Raw genomic sequence first — 12,126 nt, forward strand, 5'->3', positions numbered from 1 at the left:
GCCTCTTTTCTACGACACTAAGTTGATTTGGGTTTTTCTTCTTTCCAATAGTCTTCCTGCATCATCCTTCTTGAACACTGCCCTAAGTCACTCTTCATTTCCCTATCTTATTTCTCACAACTGTATTTTTTTTTTAACCACAACTAAGTTACCACAAGAATTTCTAAGACATACATGGTAACATTTGACACTGTCTATTGGGATCAGAGGTCAGAACCTGTTTGACCTTGGGAGAAGTTTTTATGGCCCGCAAATCGAGTACTGTGGGACTCTCCCTTCTGTGAAAGAAGAATTTGATGGGAATTTGATAGACCTAAAAGCTTTGGAGGCCTTTGTTTTTGGAGTTAGGCACACTGGTCATGGCATCATGTTTGGACAAAGGTAAACACCATCAGCAGCGTTTGAGAGTGTTATCACCTCCAGGGGGACCCTGAAAGTTCCCTTTTCTGATTTTTCATGTGGAATATTGATGAATCCAGATTCTATAGGACTTTCTGAAGTCCTTCTTGTTGGACTCATTCTCTGTTCTGGGAATAGCCATGACTTTATCAAGTTATGAGATAGAAAGGCCTTGCTTCCTACTGGAAAATTCTAAAGTGAGCCAAAATTCTAAAAGGATGAGCTGAAACACATGGGTAGGGTCTACTTCCCAGGCTATAAAATTTTAAATGTGTTCAAAGAACTAATTGGCTGAGGTTTCAGGTACAGGTGCATTTGTCTCCATCACTGTTGGTCAGATATCTAATGGGGGCTTTCTTGTCATTTGGATGGGATAATTCTTTGTTCAGAAATCTCCCATACATTATCAGACGATGAGAGTCCTGGGCCTCCAGGTACCAAATGACAGTAGCACTTCCATGTTATCGTGACAAGCAGTAAAAGCCTCTATACATTTCTGAATGCCCTGTTGGAAGTGGTACCTTCTTCCATTTTAGATCTACTAGCTCTAGCCTAAGAAGTAAGTGATTTCAGAGCACTTTGTTAAAGTTAGAATTTCAGGTGCCCCTGTAATCAATTCTTTAAATCAAAAGTTGCATTGTTAAACTTTCAATTAGTAGAAATACTAAATCTAACTGGGATCATGCTAGTCTCCCCTTAGTTGGCCCTAAGCTTTTCAGAGTCTTTTTACATCAACTGTGGTTCTCAGACCAACAGCATCAGCATCGCCTGGAAGCTTGTTAGAAATGTACAATCTACTGAATCAAAAACTGTATTTTGAGAAGTCCCCACTTAATCCGTACATACATTAAAATTTGAGATGCGATGTTTTACAGAACACCCTGGACAATCTTGTGACCACTTCTTGTAGTTAGACTCCCCCACCCCCACCCCAGTGGCACAACTGATTTGCATCTCAACCCCCAATGATATAAACCCTTTTGATGTGCACTTTCCCATTGTAGGTGAATGTGAAACTTCTCTGCCCGAGAACCACCAGTTTCCTCCCTATCCTGGGCTCCAACCACAATAACTTAGCTGTCTGGTAATTACGAGAAAGCCAGAATATCAGGCAATCTTATTTATTCCTATTATAGTCTGTGACATTCTAATATAGTCTGTCCCCAGGCCTGGACTTGTGCCAGATCAGCTTACATTTTAAGATAAAAGCTGGAATTCTTTGTTCAGGATATATACTGCCCAGTATCTACTTTTCCCACTTGTTGCTTTTGTTATTTTTTTTTTAAATGTTTGTTTATCTGAGAGAGAGAGAGAGAGAGAGAGCATGAGCAGGTAAGGGGTAGAGAGGGAGGGAAACACAGAATCCAAGCAAACTCCAGGCTCCAAGCTGTCAGCACAGAGCCCAACACAGGGCTCGAACTCACAAACCATGAGATCATGACCTGATCTTGAACCTGACCTGAAGTTGGATATTTAACTAACTGATCCACCCAGCCACCTCTTGGTGTTTTATTTTTAACCCAACCTTTTTCCTAGTCTAAAGAAAATCCTACTATCAGATTCACCCACTCTTATTTTCTGTCATCTGCAGCAATAAATATCCAAAAGGCCCCAAGACCACAAACATCCAAAGGAACAAATAAATGGGGGATTGTGCCTCTGTGAGTCCAGCAGGGATCTCACATAAAGGGCCACTTGTGCCAGTCCCATTTACAATCAGCTGACTCTCTGGACACTCTGAGCATCTGTAGCTCTTCAATTTGCTTGCTCCTGTCTGCAACTGGTTCAACAGTGAACTCAGACCAATTAAATTTCCAAAGATAACCTGATTATAAGTCTGCCTGGGCTCAAATGTGCATCACTTCTTTCTTACTTGTGCCAATGAAACTCACACTTGCTTGGAAGTTAGCAAATATTTTGCAGGTTGTCAACAAAGAAAAGAATGGGCAATCCCAGCAAATTCAATTGGGATTATCCTTTTTTGCTTTCTGCCTAAAATCTGCTGGATTTTAGATTCCTACCCAAGTAGATTTTTGGGCATATTTAGATGTATTGTGGGTTTATTTTGAAAGGGTATTTTATAAATTACAGTAAAATACATAAAACAAAACTTACCATTTTAACTATTTTAAAGCGTACAAGTCAGAGGCATTCAGTACATTCATATTGTTGTACAGCCATCACCATCATTTTCAGAATCAATTTTTAAAGATTTCTGTAATTCTGACAGTCTTCTATCCTCTTATTGACTCATAACAAAGGGTCATATCTTATATGATCTATTTAGGAAAATTATGTTTTCTAACTTTTTTGTGTTCAACCAGAACACCTTTGGCTTATTTATTTAAAAAATATTTTTAATGTTTTTATTTATTTCTGAGAGAGAAAGAGACAGACAGCGTGAGCAGGGGAGGGTCAGAGAGAGAGGGAGACACAGAATCCGAAACAGGCTCCAGGCTCTGAGCTGGCTGTCAGCACAGAGCCCGACACGGGGCTCGAACCCACAAACAATGAGATCATAACCTGAGCCAAAGTCAGACGCTTAACCGAGTGAGCCACTCAGGTGCCCCAGCTTATTTATTTATTTATTTATTTATTTTACAAATAGTTTATTGTCAAATTAGTTTCCACATAACACCCAGTGCTCATCCCCACAAGTGCCCTCCTCCATGCCCATCCCCCCTCCCCCCTACATTCCAGCTTATTTATTTTTAAAGGTCTTCTCACATCACTTCTTTAATGGTGAAAGGTGAACAGAGAGAAATATCTTGAACTATCTTCAAACTAATTGTATGAACAACCCTATTTTTGATTCTCTAATAGCCCCCATTAAGTCTTTATTATCACATATACACATTATTTTCCCCTATATATAGCCCTTCTACTAAGCCTTTAAAAAATCTAAGCAAGTACAATACAAACAGAAGAGGAAAGTCATTAATTATATATGTGTTATTCTTCATAAATTCAAAGCAACTGTCCCACTTCCTTTAATGCTTTAAAAAACATTATACAACAGTGAATATTTTTAAAGTCCTTTACTGTGTGGTGAGATAAATACTTTGCTCCTTTCATAGATCCTCAAATGTATTTCTATTTATAAAATAAACACACACACACATTTGAAAGCTTTCTGATTTTATTAGAGGGCTGATACTTAGCGGCAAAAGACCAAAATATTGGTACCAAAAACTGTTGTCAGGAAAATTTGGGGTTGTTGTCTTCAGACATGTCATAAGACATGACCAAGGCACAGAAGACGTGACCCCTTGTTGTGGGTTGATAAGGCTGTGTTTAAGTTCTTGTTCTTCTTGTTGGTTGTAGCTTTTCATTATTCTTATCTTTTTATAGCCACCTGCCCTGACTAGTAAAACTTCATCCTAATTCTGGGTCTGAGGCACCTTCTTACATAAGCACCATCCACACAGAGAAATGATTCTTCAGCCAGCCTTACATGCTTGCTCCCTACTTTTCGTTTTGGCACACAAGGTATCAAACCAACTTTGTTGTATCTGGGCAGTTTTTCCATCAGTTGTAACAGCAAACTTTGCCTTCAGCTTTTCTTAGAATTTGTGCATTAATGCTCCCCACTTACACCACCTACTGAATATGAGATATAGAAGGTGTCACAATTAGATAATAATTTTGTACACAGCAAATAAGTTATGAAAAATTCAGGACAAGACAAATTTCAAGCACTGAATTCCCCTAAGATCAAACTGAAAGTTAAGTCAGGCAAATGTCTAGTACACTTCCAGTAAACAGCTAGTTTATTTGCATTGTCAGATATTTAAAAGCTTTCAATAATTTCTTACATGCTCTTCTTAAACATAGCATACAGGGCAAAATTTGTTCACTGAGATATGTTATGTATACAAACACATGTTTCTGGAAATAATGATTTGGGAAAGACAAAGAAATTGGTGGATGTTAAGTTGAATCAAAAGGACTATCTTATATTTGCAAATGACATTTTGGATAAAAGGTTCGTATCCAAAATCTATAAAGAACTGGGATGCCTGGGTGGCTCAGTCGGTTGAGTGTCCAACTTTGGCTCAGGTCATGATCTCGCAGTTCGTGGGTTCAAGCCCCACGTCAGGCTCTGTGCTGACAGCGAGCCCAGCGCCTGGAGCCTGCTTCCGATTTTGTGTCTCCTTCTCTCTCTGACCCTCCCCTGTTCACGCTCTCTCTCAGAAATAAATGAAAAACATTTAAAAAAATCTATAAAGAATTTACCAAATTCAACACCTGTAAAACAAATAATCCAGTGAAGAAATGGGCAGAAGACATGACCAGACACTTTTCCAAAGAAGACATCCAGGTGGCTAACAGACACATGAAAAGATGCTCAACATCGCTTATCATCAGGGGAATATAAATCAAAACCACTTTGAGCTACCACCTCACACTGGTCAGAGTAGCTAAAATTAACAACTCAGGAAACAACAGATGTTGGTAAGGATGTGGAGCAAGGGGAACCCTCTTGCACTGTTGGTGGGAATGCAAACTGGTGCAGACACCCTGGAAAACAATATAGAGGTTCCTCAAAAAATTAAAAATAGAACTACCCTACACTAGAAATTTATCCAAAGGATACAGGAGTGCTGATTCATAAGGACACATGTACCCCAATGTTTACAACAGTGCTTTCAACAATAGCCAAATTATGGAAAGATCCTAAATGTCCATCAACTGATAAATGGATAAAGATGATGTATTGTGTGTGTGTGTGTGTTTATGTATAATGTATATTCTATATATATACAATAGAATACTACTCAGCAATGAAAAAGAATGAAGCCTTGCCATTTACAACAATGTGGATGGAAATGGAGGGTATTATGCTAAGTGAAATAAGTCAGAGAAAGACAGGTATATGTTTTCACTCATATGTGGAACTTGAGAAACTTAACAGAAGACCATGGGAGAAGGGAAGGAAAAAATAGTTAGAAACAGAGAGGGAGACAAATCATAAAAGATGCTTAAATACAGAAAACACACTGAGGGTTGATGGGGATGGGGAGGCAGGGGTTTGGGGAAAATGGGTGATGGGCATTGAGGAGTAAACTTGTTGGGGTGAGCACTGGGATGTGAGTGATGAATCACAGGAATCTACTCCCAAAGCCAAGAGCACACTGTATACACTGTATGTTAGCTTTTCATAATTATATATATGAAAAGAAAAGACAAAATAAATATAAGAATATTCATGTAAGAAAGAACTATCTTAAAATTTCTAAATCTAAAATCTTAAAATTTCTAAGTCTGAATATGGTCAGCCATACTTGGAAGGTGGTAGGTTTCCCGTGGGTGGCTCCAGAAGACAGTTATCTGACCATGGGAGGAGTCCAGAAAGGCAGCTACACCTTTCCGAATGGGAGACTTCTCCAGAATTTAAGGCCATTCAACAAAGGAACAGATCACTTCGAAGATGTTTTGTATCTCAAAACGGTTAAATAAGTACATATAGGAATATTGTAAAAGCAGTCTGTGTCAGCCACTTACTGCCAAACTTCCTTCTGACCTTGCTTGGCTTAATTAGCTTGCTAAGGGTAACTTGAACAATCAGGCTTATTGTTGGATTGTGAAATAAAGATGGCCTCAGAGAGTATTTGGATTCATGATCTTTTTCTATTTGTAAAGGTAGGTTGTTTCCACAGATGGTCATACCAATCTCTCCAATCTTGTATGCCCTTTTGCAATGATACTTTTCCAACAAAGAGATAAAATCTTTTCCCTCTTTTTTTGAATCTGGACAGACCCTGTGACTCTCTCTGACCAATTGAAAGCAGTGCAAAGAACACTGTGATCTCTTGGTCTTATGAGGCGTTGAAGCTTCTGTTTCTGCCCTCTGTGAAGCCAACTGCTGTGTAGATAAGTCCAGGCTTGTTGGAGAGACCACTTGGAGCAAAGATGGGTCTGGATGACAAAAGGCCATACAGACGAGAACCAAGGTGCCCAAGCTGATAGCCAGCACCAACTAGCAGACAGTATGGATTTTCCAAACTTATCTGCCCCATCTGACCCCACCAGAGCTGAGATCACCTGTTCCCATTTTTTATCTCATTTTGATCTGAGTTAACAATGAGGTTGGAGTCATCTTGAATCTCCAATCTTTTTCCTTAAAAAGTTCCTTAAACATATTTACCAGCTCAGGCTCCAGCCTTCTGGCAAACTATTTAGCTCTCTCTTCCCCCTTTCTTCTTCTCTGTCCTCCACCCCCAAATCTCTGCCCTTTCCTCTGGAGAACTCAGCTGTCAGACTCCATTTGAATATACAAAGGCTTTGTTAAACTGGAATCTTGAACACTTCTCTCTCTTCCACTAGTGTATGTTAGGAGAAAAAAGCCAGAGAGATTTCATTCTCTTTTTTTCCCTGAAATTTTATTTAAATTCAAGCTAGTTAACATATTGTGTAGTAGTATTGGTTTCAGGAGTAGGATTTAGTGATTCATCATTTACACCTAATACCCTGTGCTCATCCCAGCAAGTGCCCTCCTGAATGCCCATCTCCCATTTAGCCCCTCCCCCTGCCCACTTACCTTCCAGCAACCCCCAGTTTGTTCTCTATAGTTAAGTCTCTTTTATGGTTTGCTTCCCTCTCTGTTTTTATCTTATTTTATTTCTCCTTCCTTCCTCTATATTCATCTGTTTTGTTTCTTAAATTCCACATATGAGCAAAATTATATTTTTCTTTCTCTAGCTTTTCTCACTTAGCATAACACACTCTAGTTCCATTCACATCATTGCAGTTGGCAAGATTTCATTCTTTTTGATGGCTGAGTATATATATACCACATCTTTATTCATTCATCAGTAGATGGACATTTGGGCTCTTCCCATAAGTTGGCTACTGTTGATAATGCTGTTATAAAAATCAGGGTGCATGTTCCCCTTTGAATCAGTATTTTTGTATCCTTTGAATAAATACCTAAGAATGAAATTGCTGGGTCATAAGGTATTTCTATCTTTAACTTTCTGAGGAAACTCCACACTGTTTTCCAGAGTAGTTGCGCCAGTTTGCATTCCCACCAATAATGCAAGAGGGTTCCCCTTTCTCTGCCTCCTCACCAACATCTGTGGTTTCCTGTATTGTTCATTTTAGCAATTCTGACAGGTGTGAGGTGGTATCTCATTGTGATTGATTTGTATTTCCCTGATGATGAGTAATGTTGAGAATGTTGAGCATTTTTTCATGTATCTGTTAGCCATTTGTATGTCTTCTTTGGAGAAGTGTCTATTCATATCTTCCGCCCATTTCTTCACTGGAGTATTTGTTTTTTGGGTGCTGAGTTTGGCAAGTTCTTTATAGACTATGGATACTAGCTCTTTATCTGATATGTCATTTACAAATATCTTCTCCCATTCTGTAAGTTGCCTTTTAGTTTTGTTGATTGTTTCCTTCACTGTGCAGAAGCTTTTTATTTTGAGGCAGTCCCAATACTTTTTTTTTTGCTTTGGTTTCACCCTAAAGCAGAAGACTACACATTCTTTTCAAGTGCACATAGAACATTCTCCAGAATAGATCATCTACTGGGTCACATATCAGGCCTCAACCAGAACAAAGAGATTTAGATGCATATTTTCAGACCACAGTGCTATGAAACTTGAATTCAACCACAAGAAAAAAATTGGAAAGACCAAAAATACATAGAGGTTAAAGAACACTAAATCACTAAAAAACTAAAGAACTACTAAAGAATAACCAGGAAATTAAAGAAGAAATGAAAAAATACATGGTAGCCAATGAAAATGAAAACACAACATCCAAAACTTTTGATATGCAGTAAAGGTAGTCATAAGAGGGAAGTATATAGTAATACATGCCTTAATCAAAAAGGAAGAAAATACACAACCTAACTTAACGCCTAAAGAAGCTGGAAAAAGAACAGCAAATAAAACTCAAAGCCAGCAGAAGAAGGGATATGATAACAATTAGAGCAAAACTAAATGGTATAGAAACAACAGCAACAACAAAAACTAGTAGAAACAAAACTAAAGAAAGAATTTATTTTCTTTCTTTTTTGAAAGAATTAACAAAATTGATAAACCCCTAGCCAGACTTAGCAAAAAGAAAAGAGAAAGGACACAAATAAATAAAATCATGTGAGATTACTTTTTTCACTGATGTGAATTATGCCTCTTCCTCAGAAAGTATAGGTAGTTATCATTAATTTGGGCTCTGTATTTTCCCTTTTCTATTACTTTTACATAGCACTAAGTAAAAACAACAGTTTAGTTAAGAGTTTATACAGTTATATTTAAGGCTAAAGTGGAAATCAGTAAGAAAGAAAACATGCTGAGAATATGAAGTTTTATTCCACATGAAATGTAGTACTATTTTAAGTTTTTTAAAAAGATTATGACTATAAAGAAAATAATAAAATCTAAAATTGAGATAAATATCTGCTATTAAGGACTAAAATAGGGAGGGATGAAAAGAAAGGCCAAGATTCTCCAAGGTTGCCACCCACAAACATTAGATAATTGCTTCATTCTGGCCACTGATTTCAGTAGCTCAAAAGCTAAATAAATACCACAGTGAAACTTTTAAAAACCATTGGCCAGCATGCTTGTTTTAATTGTAGTTTTAATTACAATATTTAAAGCTAGCTACAGCTTTATAATTTAGTCATATTTGTTATTTTGACACATTTGTATATATTTATATAAAATGCATTGTGTCATATAGGCCAAGCTGTTGAAATATTGCCAAATGGTTCTTCATATTTCAAAAACTAAGCACAAACTATAAAGGAGGGAGATTAATAGATTAAACTACATGAAAATACAAAAATCAGTGTAAACTAGGAGAAAACCTTCAAGGGATAAACTTCAAGGGATTATTTCAAAATATATGTATATCAATTGGAAAAAGATAACACTATAGAAAAATTATAAAAAACAAATAAGTCATTCACAAAAGAGAAAATAGGAAAGGCTCAATTCTGCTAATAATCAGGAAAATGCAAAGTTTTGTTTATTTGTTGTTGTTTTTGAGAGAGAAAGAGAGCGCTTGTGCATGGGTGTGTGCATGCACATGCATGTGCATGTGACCTGGGGAGGGGCAGACGGGGGGAGAGAGAGAAAGGGGGGGGGAGAGAGAGAGAGAGAGAGAGAGAGATTGAGAAGCTTAAGCAGACTCCATTGCCCAGCATGGAGTCTAATGCAGAGCTGAACACTGGGCTCAATCCCATGGCCATGAAATCATGACCTGAACTGAAATAAAGAGTCAGACACTCAACTAACTGAGCCACCCAGTCGCCACCAGAAAATGCAAGTTAAAACCACAATGAGGTATCATTTCATAATCATCAGATTGGTAACAGGTACATAGCCTCATATTAACAAGTACCAGTTGACTATAGAACTATGTGTAAGGTTCACTCTAGTGGAACTGTAGGGAGAATAATTTGGAACTTTCTATCAGAGTCAGAGATGTGCACATCTAATGACTCAGCAACTATACTCTTAGGTCTAGATTTAAAGTTCTTTGTAAACTTTGCAAAATGTTTAATAAAAGAAAAAATGGTATAGTCATCAGCACATGTTTTGATTTAGAAAAATTTTTAAATAACCTATGATTCTACTTAGGGCTCCATCTAGTCCTGACAACATTTTATCTATCCACAGATTTATGCCTGCAACAAACAAACTCCTCCTTTAAAAAAGTCTTTCCATCCAAAAACTCCACTTTTTTCTTCCTAGCAATTGAAATCTCCGTACATTTCCAAAAAAGAGGTGTAGCTCTTTGGGCCTCTCTGAGCCCTACATCAAGAGAAAGTCTAGCTTTATGTCTGTCATTGCTGTAGAGACTCTGTGCACTTTAATGTCACGATCATCATAAATGGGGATCCTGACCTTGAATGTCCTTTTCAGTTTTTCCATCAACAAGAGCCCAGTCTTCTGGCTCCTTTACTAGATGATCTATTTTCCCCTTTTGGGAAGAGAATAGCCACCAGCTACGAACGCAAGTGCTTGCAGAAACCAGGTAGATAACGTTAGAGCATAAAGCAAGCCAAGTGTTTCAAGATAAGAAGTGATGCTAACTGGCAAATGGAGCATGCAAGTCCTATGTAGGAAGAGCAACTTCTACTCAGCTCCAGTGATTGACATGAGGGAATGATTTCTGTTTGTTTGAAAGGTGCCAGAATTTTATATGAAATTACACAATTTTTAAAATACTACATAGATCAAACAAAGATATCTGTGACCCAATACAGCCTTCAGGGCATGCATTTGCAAACTTTAATTTAAATCCATATTGGAAGAAAATTTTATATCTATTAGCAAGACTCTAAATGTATTCCTAAAGATGATGAGCTCCCAATCATCGTGCTGCAGGGCTTTTGGTACGTTTCTCCTTCCTTGCAGGCACCACAAGATCACTTTGATGACTGGTATCCAAAAACAAGCATCTCTTGTTCATTCTTTTGTTATTTCTTCATTGGGTCATTTGTCTCATTAACAGTCAGTTCATCTCACTACACTATTTTTTACATTAACCATTTTTACATGTTTTTTAAAATGTTTATTTCTGAGAGAAAGAGAGACAGCATGAGCAGGGGAGGGTCAGAGAGAGAGGGAGATACAGAATCTGAAACAGGCTCCATGCTCTGAGCTGGCAGTCAGCACAAAGCCCAACATGAGGCTCGAACCCACGAACCATGAGATCATGCCCTGAGCCGAAGTCAGACACTTAACCGACTGAGCCACCCAGGCATGATTTTCTTATCAGCATAATTTGTTGTAAATCAACCCTAATTGTCCAAGTAAATCAATGGCTCAGAGCTGCTCATAAAATCTTAAAAGTAGTGTTCAAATAGAAATATATATGTATATATATAAAAAATGTAAAGAAGATGTGATACACACACACACACACACACACACACACACACACACACACACGATGGAATATTACTCAGCCATAAAAAAGAATGAAATCTTCCCATTTGCAACAACATAGATAGAGTTAAAGAGTATTAAGCTAAGTGAAATAAGTCAATCAGAGAAAGAAAAGTACCATCTGATTTCACTCACATGTGGAATTTAAGAAACAAAACAAATGAGTATGGGGTAAAAGAGAGAGAGGCAAGCCAAGAAACAGACTCTTAACTATGGAGTTTAAATTATACTCCAGTGTAAATTTAGAATGTGAATCAGTGTATGTTCAGACTATATCTGCCAGTGTAGAGAGTTCAAATAACTGCCATAAATAAAAAAAATAGGAAGTACAAAGATGAATTTCTGAAAATTGGGGTTCTTTGGACTGGCAGTCTATTCCTCCAATAACCCCCAGTTATAAAAATTTTATAAAAATTTGACAAATAATGACATGATCCAACAACGTTTTTATCTAATTTTCTTAAAAACTTTTTTTTATGTTTATTCATTTTTGAGAGAGAGGGTAAGAGTGGGGGAGGGTCAGAGAGAGATTGGGAGACTCAGATATTGAAGCAGGCTCCAGGCTCTCAGGTATGAGCACAGAGCCCCACATGGGACTCAGACTCACAAACGGTGAGATCATGACCTGAACCAAAATCAGACACTTAACCGACTGAGCCACTCAGGTGACCCTTATCTAATTTTCAAGGCAAGTACATTGGGCTACTATCTGGTAAAGCAATGGAAATTTCACACAACCAATAATGCTTTCCAGCACATATCTGATGAAACATGACTCTAAAGAAAATGCTACTGATTTCCATATGTTGATTTTGTATTC

At 37.7% G+C, this 12,126-nt stretch overlaps 1 protein-coding gene across 1 annotated transcript in view; it reads left to right on the forward strand.

Annotated features, from left to right (window-relative positions):
• TJP1 (tight junction protein 1) overlaps nt 1–12,126 on the forward strand; it is a 341,704-nt gene that overhangs the window by 58,876 nt on the left and 270,702 nt on the right. The window contains exon 3 of the mRNA XM_077762419.1: nt 208–381. Within this exon, the coding sequence (XP_077618545.1) occupies nt 208–381 (174 nt within the window). The remainder of the gene's footprint in view (nt 1–207; nt 382–12,126) is intronic.

The sequence above is a fragment of the Crocuta crocuta genome, unplaced genomic scaffold (genome assembly GCF_008692635.1).
Source record: "Crocuta crocuta isolate KB4526 unplaced genomic scaffold, BGI_CrCroc_1.0 scaffold93, whole genome shotgun sequence".
Lineage (NCBI taxonomy): Eukaryota > Metazoa > Chordata > Mammalia > Carnivora > Hyaenidae > Crocuta > Crocuta crocuta.